This window comes from Chionomys nivalis, chromosome 7, assembly GCF_950005125.1.
Source record: "Chionomys nivalis chromosome 7, mChiNiv1.1, whole genome shotgun sequence".
NCBI lineage: Eukaryota > Metazoa > Chordata > Mammalia > Rodentia > Cricetidae > Chionomys > Chionomys nivalis.
This window is the reverse complement of record NC_080092.1, coordinates 66077160-66095591: the sequence shown is the minus strand read 5'-3', so window position 1 is coordinate 66095591 and position 18432 is coordinate 66077160. Positions and strand designations below refer to the sequence as shown.

The following is an 18432-nucleotide window of genomic DNA, read 5'->3' as shown; positions in this document are numbered from 1 at the left end:
GGTGCAAATGTAGCCCACATGTATGTAAAAAAAGATCCTCAACAATGGGGATGCCGCATGATCCCAGCTGCTCCCAAGCTTACTGGGCTACGGAGCCAGCTCAACTCCTCAATGAACAACTTTGGGGACTCTTCCTCAAAGCAACAAAGTAAAGGGCCAGGGAAGGCCTGGGCATAAAGCTCACAGGCAGAGCATTTTACCTGGAATCACAAAGTCAAAAACCATTCAACATCATCCAGGAAACAAACATTGCTGGTAGAAATCAGCAGTATTTATAATTTAGATATTTGGCAATACCTAATAAAATTAAACATATATGTCACAGCAACCCCACTTCTAAATAAAGATCCATGGGAAATTAATACATGCCTCTACCAGCAGAAAGAGCAGTTTAAACATACCAGCAAAGCTGGAAATAAACAAAGTACCCTTGCTGAAAGAAAAGCATATCCAAACAGTGGAGTACCACCCAAAAATGAGAAGGGAATTAAACACAGGGAGGAGAAGATGGCCAGTAAGAGTGTTTGCTTGTAAAAGCAGAAGGACCAGAGTTCAAATCATGACTATGTCTTATTTGCATTTGCAAGGTGTAGAGCAGCCAGGACAAGTGAATCCTGGGAATTCACTAACCAGTTAGCCTAGAAAACATATCAAGCTTGTGGTTCAGTAAGGAATCCTCTTTTAAACGAGCAAGCTGGAGCATGAAAGAGAAAGACACCAACGACCTTCTCCAGCCACTGTGCATCACACAGAAGTGCACACCAACACACCAATGTGCAAGCACCCACACCCACACGCACACACATTTATGCCTGCAATCCTAGAACTTGAAAAGCTGAGGCTAGAGGATCAGAGAGGAAGATGAAGAAGAGAAGGAAGAGAAAGGAGTGGAGGTGGAGAAGCGAGAGGGAAGGAGGAGAAAGATGGAGTAGGAGAAATGACTCATTGGGATGTGACACACATCAGAACTCTATTCCTGAAATGAGAATCTGGTAGAAAGCTTATCTAGACCCTGCTTAAAGACTACGCAATACACAACACTATTAAAAAGAAATAATAACCTGCTCCTGTTAGCGACCAAATAACAGTCAAATGTATGGATATGCCACAGTCTACCATCTGGTAAATATTTGGGCTATTTCAATATTTTTATAATACTGCTATGAAGATCATGTATAGCCATATATTTTTATTTTTATATGGACATTGTATTTCATTCCTTGGGTTGTATACCTAGAGACAGAATTGATGGGTTCCTGTGGTAACTCTATATATAACATTGAAGGAACTCCAAACTAGTTTTCAACATAACTACACTAATGATACATTCCCAGGCACCATGATTGAAGGTTCCAATTTTTCCACATCCTTCCCACATTTGTCCTGTTCTACTGTGTGTAGTAAGTGTCCCCGGGGTGTTCAGAGTTGACAGCGGGGCTCTCTGCAGACACGGAGCGGCCTGTGTGCTGACGGCAGCAGCAGTGATACAAGTGCATGTACTTGTTTTCCACCTAGTCAAACAATATCCCCAAAATTCATTAACTTTCAGACAAAAAAAAAATCTTCAAAAAGGGTAAATTTCATTTTACATTTGCCATGACTTAACAAATGCTGAGTTCTAGGTTTCATGCCTATATCACAATAAACAAATACAGATTTTACGACCAAAGATTCATCCATTCGCCAAGACCCAATCTCCAGTGAAAGCATTTCCTGTGCTGTGACAGTCATCTGTCTATCTGGGTCACTGTCTTTAAGCCCACAGGGACTTAGCAGTCGCTTATTACACCTGTCTTCCTAACCCTGATCTACGTGGCCAATGTACTACTGGGAGTTTATTTCGGTCGCAAAAAATCTGCCAACATTTTTTTTAAAGATTTATTTACTTAGAGAACATTCACTACTGCACTTGTGACATTTATCTTCTTCGAGGGTGGAGGGTTGTTCCTGGCAGAGTTCCTCAGTGTAGCACTGACCAGGCTGACCTCGAACTCAAGAGATCTGCCTGTCCCTGCCTCTCAGGTGCTGGGAAAATGGTGTTCGTCACCGCCGCCAGGACGTTGGTGACATTGGTGACTAAAGCTCGAGGTTTAAGTGCAGTACTGAGGACATGGTTTTCTATGTATTTGTCCCCATGTTCCTTACGTCCTCTCCAAATTTAACACAGACACTAAGGGGATTCTAAAGTTTCACAATGAAAAACAAATACAGACTAAAGCTACTGTTTTCTATTTTTTGTTTTAAAGACAGTGTTTTCATATGTAGCCCCAGCTGGACTGTAATTTGCTATGTAGACCAGGCTGGACTCGATTTCACAGAGAGTCACCAGCCTCTGCCTCCCTAGTGCTGAGATTAAACATACCACAGCAGGCCTCAAAGTGAAATCACACTATCAAGGAAGTATGCAGTATATAGAACCTGGAAACACCTGGATTTGGTAAAAATATTTCTTGACACTACAGAAAAATAATCCATGAGGATACTAACCAAGGTAAAGTGGGAACTAAAGTTCCAATGGGGATGTGCATATGCAGCCTTGAATGTCACTAGAACAGCACCAGCAGGAATCAAGAGTTCACAGACGCTAGTTTATAATCCTCTCTCTAGAACCCTCCAACAAAGGAGGATTAATGCAGGGTTCACACAAGTTGCACCTTATGTCAAAGTCCATACCACACCCCATCAAAACCAGAAAAGGCAGATATTCTCCTGAGGAACTCTGTCCTCGCGACAGGATCAGGAAAACAAAGCCACCTCAAACATAGGCTTGGAAAACAAATCATTCCTAAATGACCCAAGCAGCATAAATACCATGCTAGGGACGAGGTGTCAGGAACAAACACACAATACCGACAGATGTTGAAAAGTAATTAGAGCAGAAAGCCCCAAATCTCAGAGTTCAACTATTTAAAATGTCGGTATGCCTGTTCCCTCCTCTTTGCAACATACTGATGAGAACTGTAAACAAATGTCAGCTGGCCTACGTGTGTGTGTGTGTGGTGTGTGTGTGTGTCCGCATGCACTCATGGGCAACAGAGTTCATTTCTTTAACCACAGCCATCAAAATGTTACATCAAAAATATCACACCTACATTTCTCAAGAACTTAGTCATAAATTCTGACTTCATGCAGCTGGACAATCAAATGACTCTCCTTTGAACATGACAAAAAACAGATTTAACTCAGAGCTAGCACAGCTGTATATGGAAGTTTGTGAGACCAGAAAACTGGAGTAAGAGAAAAGTTAAAGAACAATAAGTTGTGCAAAAGATGAAACATAAGAGTCTTTAGAAACAACGAAAAAATCCTGAGTTTTGAGAGACAACAGTGTCCACAAAATAAAATATTTTGAAAAACACACAAACATACACCAGCCAATATATGTAAAAAACCTAAGGTCTTCAGTACATGCACTCGGTATCTGAGGAAAGAGAGAGAAGACACAGAATTACGCGAACCATCCATTTCTCTATTTCAGGAGACCTTTAGCTGTGAGCCCGATATGACATTGAGGAATTTGCACATGGTCTGCTCATGTTCTGAACACCTGTCCCTCATGTTCATGATGAAATTCATGCAGCTGGTTCTCTGGTTTTGGTAATGGCTCTTTTTTTTTTTTTTTTTTTTTTTTGGCAAGATGTGTGTTTCCGAGCATTTGTGCATGCAAGCATACGCGTATGTGTTTGTATACACACATGTATATAGATATGTATATTTGTATGTGTACACATATGTATATATGTATATAAACACATACACATGTACTTATTTAAAAGTACCTGCGGAGTCCAGAAGGACACTGGAATCCCAGGCATTTGTGATCCATTTCAGAATATTAGAACATCTACAACAGCACAAGCTCTTAACCACTGAATCATTTCTCCAGCCCCATCACCTTCTTTCTCGCCCTTCCTTTCTAAAGACAGGAATTATAAGCTACCCAAAAAGGGTACTGGGAACTCTCATAGTCCCTATGCAAAAGCAGCAGATGCTGTGAATCACTGAGTCATCTCTCCTGCCCCCCATGTTTGTCTTCTGAGACAGGGTTCCAAGTGACCCAAGGTGCTCTCATATTCACCATATAGCCACTCTACAGCCTCCAAAGGGTTAATATCAACTGTCACCTGACAAGGTCTAGAATCGCCTAAGAAACAGTCCTATGAGTACACCCGTGAAGGACTGTACAGACTAGCCTTGGGGCACATCTGTGGGCATGACCATGAGGGACTGTCTAGGCTAGCCTTGGGGCACATCTGTGGGCATGCCCGTGAAGGACTGTGCAGACTAGCCTTGGGGCACATCGTGGGCATGCCCATGAGGGACTGTCTAGGCTAGCCTTGAGGCACATCCCAGACAGCCCAGAAAGGAAAAGGCAAGCTGAGCACTAACTCTGTGCTCTCAGCTTCCTGGAGATGCTTCAAGCTCCTGCCTCCATCACTTTACTCTGTGGACTAAACCCTTGAGCCATGGTCCAAGAGGAACCTTCTCTTCCTCAAGCTGCTTTTCCAATATTTTATCACAGTGATGAGAAAAGCCACTACCAGAATACTGCCCCCACCCCGATTCTCCTGCCTCCACCTGCCCACCGCTGGGAAAACTAGCAATTCTCCTGCCTCAGTCTCCAAAGTGCTGGAGGTATTAGCCACCAGGAGCACTAGAAGAAACATAAGCATATAAAAGTCTTGATTTATATGTTAAAATATACACATGAATACACTGTATTATACAAGTGGGTTTCCAAATATAAACTTGCTACTTAGGTTACAAGAAAATTTGACTTTACTTGAAAGAAGATTTCAAGACTAATTTTCAAGGAGGATCTGCATCAAGTTTTTTTTTTTAATTTACCGTTATGTGACTCTTAAAGAGCCTTTTTAATGTTTTAAATTAGCATCTAGCCGGGCGGTGGTGGTGCACGCCTTTAAGCCCAGTACTTGGGAGGCAGAGGCAGGCGGATCTCTGTGAGTTCGAGACCAGCCTGGTCTACAAGAGCTAGTTCCAGGACAGGCTCCAAAACCACAGAGAAACCCTGTCTCGAAAAACCAAAAAAAAAAAAAAAAAAAAAAAAAAAAAAAAAAAAAAAAAAAAAATATATATATATATATATATATATATATATTAGCATCTTAAGCTCTTAAACCAGTAAAGCATTTTTCTCTTTTGAAATTTGGGGGGGGGGTATTTTCATAACAGAGTTTCTCTGTGCGGCTGTGGCTGTCCTGGAACTCATTCTGTAAGCCTCGGGAATGAAATCGGCCTTCCTCTACCTCCAGAGTGCTGGGATTAAATATGTGTGCCATCACCACCCAGCCTCATTAAAGTATTTTCAAACACATTGCATTTTAGTAATATATTATTTCTTCCTTATTTTCCCCACGTACTTCAAGTTTTAATTGATATAAGCATGCCAAGTGATTGGTCGTAGCCTTCTACATTTCGGGAGACAGATGATCTCATGCATCCCAGGTTGCCATACAGGTTGCTATACAACTAAAGATGATCATCCTGCCAATATTTCCTTAGTGCTGGGATTAGAAGCATGGAGAACACATCTGGATTTGCAGGTTCAAGAGCCTCACACATCCATCTCTGCCAACTGAACTACATCCCCAGTCATCATGCTTTTTGTGATTTTTAAAAAATAAATTCTAAAGATTTAGATTCATTAACAATGTATTGGATCATGGGAGGCAGGAGAGATGCTCAATTAAATTAAAAGTGCTTGCTGCTCTTGCATAGCCAGAGTTCAGTTCCAGCGCATAAATCAGACTGCTCAGAGCTCCAAGAATCTGACATTATCTTCTAGCATCTGTAGACACTCACACAAACATGGACACACAAACAAGGACACACACACAAATAAATAAATAACTCATTAGAAGAATATGCTGAGCACCTGACAGTAGCAAGAAGCAAAGATGCATGCTTTACTGGGAACACCATGACGCCACTACAGGGCTGATCGTTACACCATTACAACACTACGGTGCTGACAATAACACTCTTTCACCATTATACCACTGCAATGCAGATCTTTCTGTTTTTTATTTTTAACTAGGGGGAAGATTTTTCACAGAAATTAGGCCTTAACTTCTGTAAGCGGACACCATACAACAATATTCAACAGATATTTACCAGACTTCATAGCAAACACTCTTATGAGGCACTGAATGTATCATGAACTGGCAAGATGACCCACTGGCCACTGACCACACAGCCTAACAGCCAGAGAACTGGAACCCATGTAAACATAAAAGCAGAGAGCCATTCCTGACCTCCACATCCATGCTGTGGCACACAGCACATGTGTGTACCTACACACATAATAAGTTGTTTAAAAATATTAAAAGTCCACAAATCAGCAATAAAGTGCAGCAAGTACTATGAGGACACACACCCAGTGTGAAGAGGAACAGGAAGGGCTAGTGAGACATAGCATTCTAAAGGGAAATCCCCTGGGTATGGTGACTAGACCTGCAAATTCAGTGCTTGTGAGGTCAAGGCAAAGAGAGGCAGCCTGGGGTAGAAAATGAGTTCTAGGCCAGCCTGGACACAGAGATGAAACACTGTCTCAAACAGACAAGCAAACAAATGAATAAGAAAGGAAGAGAAGAAGGAAGAGGGGGAGGGGAGGGAGGGGGAGGGGGGAGGGAGGGAGGGAGGGAGGGAGGGAGGGAGGGAGGGAGGGAGGGAGGGAGGGAGGGAAAGTCTAATAACAAAAGAATAGATCCTAAGGAAATTAAAGAAACTCAAACCATCAAAAAAGGGAACACTGCTGGGGCGACTCCTGGGATAGACAGGGTAAGAATGGCAGACAAGTTGCACACACACACACACACACACACACACACACACAGTACAGGGATCAGCTCACAGAAGATCAAATGAGGGGCAAGCAAGATGATTCAGCTGGTAAAGGGCAGTTCAAGATCGGCAACATGAGTCCAATCTGATTCTACAAAGTTTTCCTCTAACCTCAGCACACATGCTAGGGCATGCACACCCACACACAGGACACATACACACAATAATAACATCAGGTTTTAAAAACTAAAACTTGCCAGGCATGGTTGAACATGCCTTTTATCCCATCACTTAGGAGGCATGCAAATCTCTAACGTAGGGGACATTCTGGTCTACACAGCAAGAGAATGTCCAGCCAGAGTTATATAGTTATAACTTGTAACAAAACAAGTTATAACAGCTTTTAATCCCAGCATGGGAGGCAGAGACAGGCAGATCTCTGAGTTCGAAACCAGCCTGATATACAGAGTGAGTTCCAGGACAGTCTGAGCTACACAGAGAAACCCTGTCTCGAAAAACCAGAAAGAACACAAAAAACAAGGCAACATTCCCAACAGAGTAACAGGATACATAAAAGGAAAAAGATGTCAAAACGGACTCAGACTCTTCCACATAACTCAAATCGAATGCCTACAAAACTCTGAAACAATGTGGTTCTAAGTGAGCATTCATTGGCCAGCCAAAAGTTCAAGGAGAATAAAGACATTTCAGAGGATGGGGCTGAGCTCCCACGTGTGTGTTCTCAGAATGTCTGCCACCAAAATGAAGGCATAAAGCACAAGGGGACAACCCCAGGGAGGACTGGATTTCCTAATACAAATTTTATGAGTTCTGTCCCATGAATTACACTTAATAAAAACAAATATTAAAATTTAACCAAATACATTAAGATGACATATAAAGAATTTTTCAGTTAGAACATTTCTCCTGTAAAACTGTACTTTAAATCTAAAGAAGCCTACTAGTAGGAGAAATAATTTACTGACTAACAAAGCGACTGAAAAGTTACTTTGAGACAAGTAAAAGTTGAGAAATGTTGGTTCGTAACTGACTAAATAAGAGTTTTATATATAAAATGAAAAAGTCAAAATTGTGCTTCTGCTAATCACACGGGAAAGAAAACAGTCTGTTACTGTTAGAGTCCTTGTGGACGGCCCTGACAATCCCAAAGCAGGGAAGGATTGTCTAGAGCCTTCTTCATCAAAACTGTCTACAAGAATAAAAAATGTAGCAGGACGAGAGAAAGAGAGAGAGAGAGAGGGGGGGGGGGGAGGGAGGGAGGGAGGGAGGGAGGGAGGGAGGGAGGGAGGGAGGGAGGGACTTAAGGGAAAGCAAGTGAACACACCCCAGGGCAGAATGGAGAGCTGGGTGGGGTGGGGGAATGAGGAGAAATGGAGAGATGGGAGGGGGGAAGGAGCAGGACAGATGAAGGCTATGAAGGCCACGTAGCTGAACTGTAAGGAGAAATCATGTGATCTCGCAGCATTGTTGCCCAGATATCCTTTCCATTTCATTAAAGAAAATTAACTGTTACATTAATCCCTAAAATTACTTATGCACAACCAAGCCCTGAGTTTAGTAAGCATCGCTCTCACCAATTTTGATCATTAATAGCTACATAAAGTCTTAATGAGAGTTTTCATTTCAGGATAATCTCAAATGATAATAGAATTAAAATAATTTGTATCCTTATTTTATTGAAAGAAACTTTAAAGTATCCCAAGTGATTAATATGATTGTGTTCTGCATATATAAAAATGCATTTTAGTAGACAAAGGGAATAAGGGAAAAATAATTTTTCTGGTTTCATAATATGAAGGAATCAGAAAACTTAATATGAACACACATTTGGACATTTACACATAAATACAGAACATACAATACTTAATTGTAATATGAAGAAGTACTTGCAAGAAACATGAATGAATGAGAAGGCAAGGGAGGGCAAAAGGTTCAAAGAACACTGTATACATGAAGATATCAATATGATTCATTGTTTTCCACAATGAACAAACACTAATAAAAACTGAAGAAAGCACAATTTCAACATTAAAAGCCCACAACACCCTTCTGCCATAGTGAAGTCTGACTGCAGAGTCACCTACAGCAGAGACAATACTGAAAACCAAGCTCTCTGAGCCAGCAAGTCTAACTGAGAAGGGAGAGGCAGGCGAAGGGAGACCTGGGGAATACCCACAGAAGAAAGCATGCCAGAGCAGAACAAAGGCAGCCCAGAAGGATGCCCAGAAAGCCAAGAGAGAAGACAGCTTGGAGAAAGAGCAAGCAAAGGCAGAGGCCAAATCAAGATCAAAGAGGAGGGAGATAAATCAAAACCACAGCAGAAAGTGAATAGCCATATTGAAATGGTTAAGATTACCTATGTCTACTGCAACTGAGAGCATAAGGGTTTGTCTTGGGGGAGGAGGGAGGTAGAATGGACCTTTGCAGCAAAGCAGACCCGGGTTATCACTCTTGCTGTCTGTAGTCCAAAATCAACAAAAGAGAAACTGTGTGATTTGTTTTCCCTTACGGGCGACACTCACCCAACTGTGGAGCAGGCAAGATCCTAGCTGCTCGGACTGGGCCGTGTCGAACAGAGAAGAGCTCCTGGGCTTCCCCGCTGATCTGCATGGGAGAAGGCAAAAAGCAGCTCAGTTTATTAAAATGTGTGGCACAATGCTATCAGATGAAAACATCTAAATTCTATTATGATTTTTGGGAAATATACATACATACATACATACATAACTGCACACAATCATTAGGATTTTAGGGAGTTTAGGCACATCAAGTACAGCCCTATCTTAAATTTTGTAAGCATTTTCAGAAAAACATTACAATTCATTATTGGTATGAACTTGAATAACGTCTGTTCTGGAAGTCTGTAATTTCTATTAACCCATGAGAAGTCTGTGCAGCCCCTGTGCTCACGCTCCATGCTGGAGCAAAACAGCTATGAGACTGCTTTGCAATATCCAAGCTCAGTTGCTAGTCAGTTGTCTTTCTAGAATCATTCAAATCTATCGACTACATTATTTTGCAATTATAGGACAAGGCTGCTTTAAAAAAGACCATCAAGACACCCCTAAATGCAGTTTTCTGTGTTGATAAAGTTGTAAGCAAGCAACTTTGGAAGTCATCACTTTTACTATAAACAAAGATCAAACACTGTAATAATGCCCACTCCCCCTTGAATATAGTCAGAATCTGTGCTTAGATAGAAAGACTTCAGTATTCTATTTCTCCAAAAGGCAAAAGGAGGTATGCTAGTATGTATCAAGTTTTTTTTTTTTAAAAAAAAAATGTCTTTCGAATCCTGATTGATCTGATGAGCAAATTAAAACAGAATTAGAGAATAACAACATTCTAGACTGACTGTGGGAGGTGATACTAATATAGTCCTCAGAGCACTGTGCTAATAGCAAAGAAAATGGTACGCCTTATAAAATTGGCCCTAAAGATTCAAGAACTTCTAACAGACATAACAAAGATAAAGACTCATAGAAGGCACATCCTATCGATGTTTTAATAGGCCCAACAAATGGTTTAAATATATCCATCATGAAAACTGACAAATCTTTCAGTAAACTCTGTGCACGCAGAGGTGTCTTCTAGGGCAAGAATTCCTATCTTCAGCCTCTCTCCTGTGTTCCCTTTAGAGCTGTGAGCCGTAAGCTTACTACCCTATAAAATCCACTGTGCTTGTGGTGATTCAGACAGCAGCTGGCTGCAGCGGCGTGTCTCCCCACTCAGTGTGCCGAGTCCCATGAGCATCCCAGCGAGGACATGCAACAACAGCACCACCTGCCCACAGGCTCGGAGAAGCCCACAGAGCAAAGGCTCCTGTCCACAGGCCTTCATGGCTTTCACGTCAATAACAAAACCCATGAGCAAAACACACTGTAGCCAAGTCTCCATTTTACGGTAATAGGGCAGAATTAAGTTTATAGAAAGAAACTTGGATGATTATTTTGAGAAACTTTCCATCTAATGTATCTAATACACTTTTCTGAAATATAAAATGTACTACATCTTTGGTTTTTGAACACACATATGCTAACAGGTGAGTACTGGTATGGTTTACTTATACTAAAGATTGTTATTGACAAGTTCCAAGTCCCTGCCACTAGAAAACTGGAATAGAAAAAGACAAGCAGAGAATGCTAATGTAAGTCTTTACATTATAGTATTTGATGGACAAGAGATAAGTATGCCTACTCTTTAATATAATTTAAAAATTAATAAAAAATAGTATAAAACTTAAAGCTGTATACTATAAAGTAATGAAAAAAATTCCACTTTTGAGATTTACACCCATAACAAATTACTGTGTGAACACAAACTCTCCTGTTTGTACTATTGTTTCCATGTACCAGAACCAGCATTCAATTTTGGTTCTACAAAACAAAACTTAAATGTTAAAAGATATAACCTCGTTTTCCTGAGTTTCTGTACTCATATATACTAAATACTGTTTTAAAAACCTATCTTGCCATAATTAAAGTATGTTTGGTATCACTGAATACACAGAGCAAAAAACACAGAAAAACAATTCAAAATCCAAACACACAACGTTTTACAATAAAACAACTTTCAAAATAGACCAAACTCCCTGTTCCAAACTGACCATGTTTTCACATGTACAGCCACAGGTGAGAACAACAAACCCCGAGGAAAGATTAAAAATGCACGATCCCATGCACTGTTCACACCTCACGGCCTGAGTTGGGGCTCATCAGAAGGAGAAAGTGCCGTGCCACATGTACAGAGAGCTGTGAATCTACATGACTCCGGATTACATCTGACTGAAACCAGGAGCTTAATTCTAACTGCAGAAAGTAAGTCACAAATATCAGCCTCCGGGGAAAGACCCTGCAGGTAATACATGAAAATCCTGAACCAGAGCAATGCTGCACTGAGAGAGCTAGCAAGGCATATCCAGATAGAGAGCCTGCACGGGTCAGAGAGCACAGACGCACAGGGATACTTCCCAGCCGCCCCCTAATGCTGTCATTCAGTGTGTTCGTGGGTAACTTTGCTTTCAGATAAATATCAAAACAGTGTTAAAAGCAGTATTAAAAACTTTTGGGTTTCCTAGAGAAAAGATCTCTGGAAATCACAAGAAATCCTGGCGATGAGGACCTGAAAAAGTAGCCTGAAAAGAAGCAGCAAGCTCACTTCTAAACTGACAACCCAAGAGCAGCAAGGACAGCAGCAGGGAGAGTGGACCAAGAATCCCAGCTGCTGCGCGCGCGCGGCAACGGGAGAGAGCACTGGAAGGGGTCGCATCCAGCTCCTCCTGTCTCCCTGCCTTTGTTCTTGCTGGCATTTTAATTTCTGATGACAGACTTTTGTTGTCTGGGGCATAAACCGGACGTACCAGTTTGAAGGCACAATAAGGAGAACAAAGAATGATTTGTTCACACTGTAGGAAAAAAAATCTTTCCAACCATAGAAAATAGCTTTCGCATGGTGAAAATATGCAAATTACATGCCAAACTGGAAGGGGGTGGGGAATCCAAGTTTAGACTCTCACAGCTCAATCTAAGGAAAGAGAAATTACAACTCTCGAGACGACAATACACACACAGATCTGGAGGAGCTTGGAGAAAACTTCCAGAGAACTATAAAATCAAAAGGTAACCCAGCCCTCAGGAACCAGCCAGGGTGGGGGGGACCTCAATCCAACACCGAGGACAATGAAGGTGGACCTCCGCACTGCTCCACCCTACCCTGCAGGAACAGAACACTATGGTTTATGAATGGCCTCTTTTTTTTTTTTTTTTTTGACAAACTTTACTGACAGGCAACAATCTATTTAAAATGTGCAGATTATTAGCTACGTGTAGAGATTAATCAATGTTTCATAAAGCATCTATGCTACTGACATGCACCAGTTAAGCTGGCAGCAAGTGCTCAGAAGGCAGAGGCAGGAGGATCTGCACCAAATTTCCAGGCCAACCTGGCCTATAGGAGGAATTCAACACTGGCTAGGGCTACAAAGTGACACTCTATCTCCACAAAAATTAGTAAATAAATAAATGACAAATAATTATGAAAATTTAAAACACTTACCACACACACACACACACACACCCCATCATAATCACAACCTTCTAGGTCTGTACAAAGGTTTTAATTACTGAACACAGAATAACTGGGGTCATACACAGTATACTCTCGTATAATTTCTCCCACATTACTGGCTAAGAATTAATTCATGTTGATGCACGTGACTGCAAGGTCTTTCTTTTTCTGCTGCTATAAAGACCCCCATTGGATGAAAGCACTATGATCTTACACAGCACACTACCGACAGGCCTCCACTACGGTTCTAGTATGGACCTAGCAGAACTCCAGCTTCCTGGTCCTCAAGAAAGCAGAACATGGCAGCACACAGATATAACCCAACACTTCAAGGCCCAAACCTTTAAAATTGCAATTTCTCGCCTCAAACAAGCAAACAAACACACAAACAAACAAAATCAAGAGACTAAGTCCCAGGTCTAAAGTTCTTTGATCACAGACAGACCCAAGTTCTGCCTGCTGGGCTGTACAGAGAGTTCAAGACCAACTGAGGGAGCCCCTACCAAAAAAAAAAATTAAGAATAAGCAGTGCTAAGATGTAGCTCAGTGCAGGACTGACGCCCTAGGTTGCTGGGAACTGCAGACCCTCAGACCATGAACATTCTATGACCTCTGTCTGCTCGAGTAAACAATTTGTTTTTCTATGCTTACAGCTGTACTGTGCAAGAAAACTCGTGAGTTCCTGATAACAAGGAAGTGGATTCTGGAGGGCTTGCAATAGTAAATCCTGAGAGCGAGGGCGTGGCCACTAGTCAAGGAGAGCACTATATAAGCTGCCCTGGAACACAATAAAATTGGCATTCTTGCTTTAAGAGTGACCTGTGTCTGAGTGTTCTTTACTCCCCAGACCCTTGCCCGACCACAGTTCCACATGGTGCAACTGGGTTCAATATCCAATTCCACCAAAAAATACACACCACACAAATATAAATCAAAAGGAGAATTCACTAATTCTAATCCTAGCAGGTAGTCTCTAGATGCCACCGTAGGGTCACCGAATTTCACAGAAGCCTATACTACTTTCTTTGAGCTATTTTACAATACTCTAAAATACCAAACCTGACAGTAATCATTTTTTCTGAGTTGGTAGAAATTTAACACAGGGCCCTGTACACACCGGGAGGGACTCTACCAAGAGCCACACATCTCTTGTCCTGCAACTTGCTGACCAGCAAATGAAGTTTGGTAAAGAGGCAACTGAATCTACTTTTTAAAAAGGTAATTACAGCCAGAAGCAGTAGTACAAGACCACAGGACCACAGGACCACATCTGTAGTCCCCGAAATTGGGAAGCGGGAGCAGAATCACTTACACACAAGCTAAACCATCTTGTGCACACAGGAAGACACAGGTACAAAAGCAAACTCTCCTTAGTACTTTATAATATGCTCATAACCTTTGAAGGGGGAAGGAGGGCACTGGAGATGGATCCTGGGTAGGAAAGCAAACCCACCACCCTTCTGGTCAGGGGCTGGGCACCAGAACTACCTTCCAGCCCAAATGCTGGTTATTGCAAAGAGGATGTTGATGTGGTTTGCATTTATTAGAGTGCACACCAGCATCCCTGCCTGTCTTCAGCTGTTCTTCATATTGTCCTTTCCTTAATTAAATATGATCTAGGTCACCTGTCCACTCACAGTTGTATCTAGCATCACAGCCCATACAGCTATGACTATTACTGTAGATGGCTTCAGTGAATATGTATATGACATTTGGGGTTGGGTTTTTTGTTGTTGTTGTTGTTGTTGTTTTGCAGAGACCGATTAGCACACTTGCTCTATCTTCGAGGTAATTAAGGGTCTAGAGACCCCTCAGGTATTAAGAGCACTTGCTGCTCTTCTAGGACCAGAGTTCCTTAGCAGCACTCAAGCCATAGCTCCTGTAACTGGGTATCTGGTACTCTTCTGGCTGTTGTGGGCATTCAGCATGCACATAAAAACAGAGAAATGCTTAAATAAAAAAAGAATAAATATAAAAATAAGGTTGAGTGTGCTGACATATGCCTTTAAACCCAGCATTCAAGAGGCAGGGGTAGATGGATCACTGAGTTCCATGCTAGCCAGGGTTAAAAAAAGGAACAGGAGACAAGGCTCCAGTTAAGACCACTGGCTGCTGATAGGGAGGAACCAGGTTTGATTCCCAGCACCTATATAGTGGCTCCCAACTGTCTGTAACCACATTTCCAGGGTCTCTAATGCTCTCTGTGGTACCAGTTGTACAAGTGGTTCACAGATACACATGCAGACAGAACACACACACAAAATAATGAAGTGTTTTTAAAGACACTAGAGGTAGGTATAGATGCAGTTTTCACTGATTAACAAGACTGTTTTCCAAAGACTTCACATCAATTCACACTTCCACCAGAATGTCTGAGGGTTCTTCCTGTTTAACACTCTAGGCAGTCTTTAATGTTGGCCATTCTGATAGCATAAGTCAACCTCTGGATATGCCAGTCATACGCCGAGCACCCGTGAAGCCAGGGGATTGCCAACTGCCACCCCGAAGGACGCCTCTTGTGCGGATGCAGATATGATGGTGTAGAATACGAATGAGACTCTCGGACTCTCAACACCTCTGAAGAACGTAAATCCTTAATTCCACCCCGATACACGGCAATTACAGTACACTGTGCTGATACACTGGAAAACTCGAGACATCCATCTCGTAGATGATAAACACACCTTAACACACTTAAATGAACAGAAACCACACACTACCCTCTCACCACATTGGAACTACAGCAGAAATTAGTAACAGCAAGACATCTGGAAAATAACAAAACACTAGCAAGATTAAGCAACCAAATTGTAAACAACACACAGTTCAAAGAAGAAAGTTTCAAAATTTTTAAAAACTATTTTGTTTATGGTTTGTTTTCTGTTTTTATCTGAGCCAGGATCTCATGTAGCCCACACTGTCCTTGAACTCTTGACCCTCCAAAATGTTGGGATTACAAGCGTGTATCACTATAATGAACTTTAAGTCGTTTTTAACGAAATGAAAATAAAGACGCCATTAACTAAATGCATAGAGCTGACAAACGAGTCTTTCATTGAAAAATCTCAAACTACCTATGAAATAAAAAAAAAACTAAATCAAAGCAAGCAGGCACAAATAAACATCAGTTAGAGGGGAATTCAATAAAATTGAAAAAAAGGAAATCAATAGGGGAAAGAATCAATGAAGCCAAAAGCTGGTTCTGGGAAAAGATAATAAAAATTATAAAGGGTCTAACCAGTTCAGGAAAGAGAGGAGGACACGACACTACCTACAACCTAGCACTTGAGGGGCAGATGGAGAAGGTTGTAGAGCTCAGGGCTATCCCGGGCTATGGAATGAGACCCAGCCTCAAAACTCTGAGGACTTCCTGGTGTGGTGGCATAAATTCTAATCCCAGTACTCTGGAAGCTGAGGTAGGAGGACTGACCTCAAAACCAGGCTGAAATGCACAGCGAGCTGGGGTGAACGGGATGCAGCTTCTGCTCCAACAACACAAGGGTTCAGAGAAATCCCCCACTGAGCTAGCTCCCAGCCCGACCCTCTAGTGAGTGAGGCCGAGGTAGGTTGTGAGGGCAGTCGGCTGGCCATTGAGCCTGTCTCTGCAGCACAGGAACTACAAGTGTATACCCAGTTTTTCCGTGGATGTCTGGGATTTAACTTGGGGCCTCAGGCTTGCGTCGAAAGCAGTGAGCTATTTCCCTGGATCCAAAAAAAAAAACCCTGAATTTTTAAGTGAGCCATGAGACTTGGAAAACAAGAAAATTTCTCAGGTTTCTCTCAAGCACATTTTGCCTTAAATCAAAAACTCTATTCATCTCAGAGCCGTCTAGTTTAGTGAACAGTTCTGACTCCACCTGGGGAAGGCTTGGACAGCAAGCCAGCTAACATCTGTGTTCTTCAAGTTGTATTCTTACTGACCAAATCACACACTGTGGGAACTAACAAAGCAGAGTATCTACAACACATACCTAAAAGATCAACACTCTAACAGTTTAGTAGAAAATAAACTAAATTATGTTATGTTTATATGATATATAAATCTGCTACCTTAGAATCGCCTAGAAATAAGCAAAATAACTTAAATAGCAAAGTGGCTATTGCAAGAGTGTATGTTTAAGAGCAGGCAGCACATAACTAATACTGAGACTTTAACCAAGGATGCGTTTGTTGAGGGAATAAATGAAAACAGACTGCACCTGTCTACTTTAGTGTTTAGCAGGCTACACCTTTAGCCCACTGTTCTTTAAATTCTGTTGTGAATATTTAATATCTACAGACGTGCTCAAATATATGAAATAAGATATTATGGAACAACTTATTACCTATGCTTTTTTAAAAACAGACCACTACTAGGCCGGGTGTGTTGGTGCACACCGCTAATCTCAGCACTATGAAGCAGAGGCAGGAGGATCTATCAGTTCCAGTCCAGCATGGTATACTGCCAATCAGGGCTAAACAATGAAACCTTGTCTCAAAAAAAAAGATTGCTGCTGGAGAGATGGCTCAGTGGTTAAGAGCTGTTCTTCGAAGGGACCTGGGTTCAATTCCCAGCACACCTACATGGTGACTGATAGCATTTTGTTAACAACAGTTCAGCGGATCCAACACCCTTTTTTGGCCTCTATTGGCACCAGGAACTCAAGTGGTGCACAGACATGCATGCAGGCACAACAGCCAACACATAAAACGAAAATGTAAAAATTTTAAAAATTAAGTAAACACTGGCTCATCTACTGTAACAGTCACAGCACAGTCCCTGGAGGTGTTACTAACCGGAAGGAAGAGTGGGGGAAAACTACTTTCACCTTAATTCCTGTTTAAACCTAAAACGACTTGAAAAAAACTATAATTTAAATGTATACAGAATAAATGGGAAATCATTATAATTCCCAAAATTAATGTTTTCCCTAAGGGCAAAAAGGGAAATGGAGAAATGAAGAAGCAAACACTGAGAGAAATTGAAGCAAAGAAACGCTTTCTATTTAAGAACTTCAGTTTTGCGGCTGCGGAGGATAAGAGCGCTTGTTCTTCCACAGGACACGGTTTCATGCCCAGCCCCACAGGGTGGCTCACAACTCTGGCTCCAAAGGACTGGATGCCATCTCCTTAACTATGTGGGCACCAAGCATGTACACGGTGCACACACAAGCATGCAGGTAAAACATTCATAAACATAAAATGAATAAATCTTAAAAAATATTTTAATTCAATTCCTAAAACAACAAAAATACTCAGAAGCTCCAAATAAATATACAATTGTATCATTATTAATATAAAAATGGTAATAATTAATTCTATACTAATCAAACTGAATAAAACTACTTAAAATGAAAACTGTAACATAATGCTTACCTTGAGAAGTAACAAAAACCCTTTTCATTAGGGAGAAATGGATATATATTACTACGGGGTAAGGCAATGGCAGGCATCATATCAGCTTAATAACTCAGTTACAAAGCTAACATGGCCAGCCACTGGTGGGCATTTACCTATAACGCCAACTCTAAGGAGTATGAGGAAGAAAGACCAGGCTTTCGA

The 18432-nt window shown here is 41.4% G+C and overlaps 1 protein-coding gene across 7 annotated transcripts in view; it reads right to left on the bottom strand.

Moving 5' to 3' along the window:
• The window catches only part of Bcas3 (BCAS3 microtubule associated cell migration factor), a 486981-nt gene that overhangs the window by 434862 nt on the left and 33687 nt on the right, over window positions 1-18432 (bottom strand). For all 7 annotated transcript variants that reach the window (XM_057774686.1, XM_057774690.1, XM_057774688.1 and 4 more), the window contains exon 6: window positions 9348-9429. In XM_057774686.1, the coding sequence (XP_057630669.1) occupies window positions 9348-9429 (82 nt within the window). The remainder of the gene's footprint in view (window positions 1-9347; window positions 9430-18432) is intronic.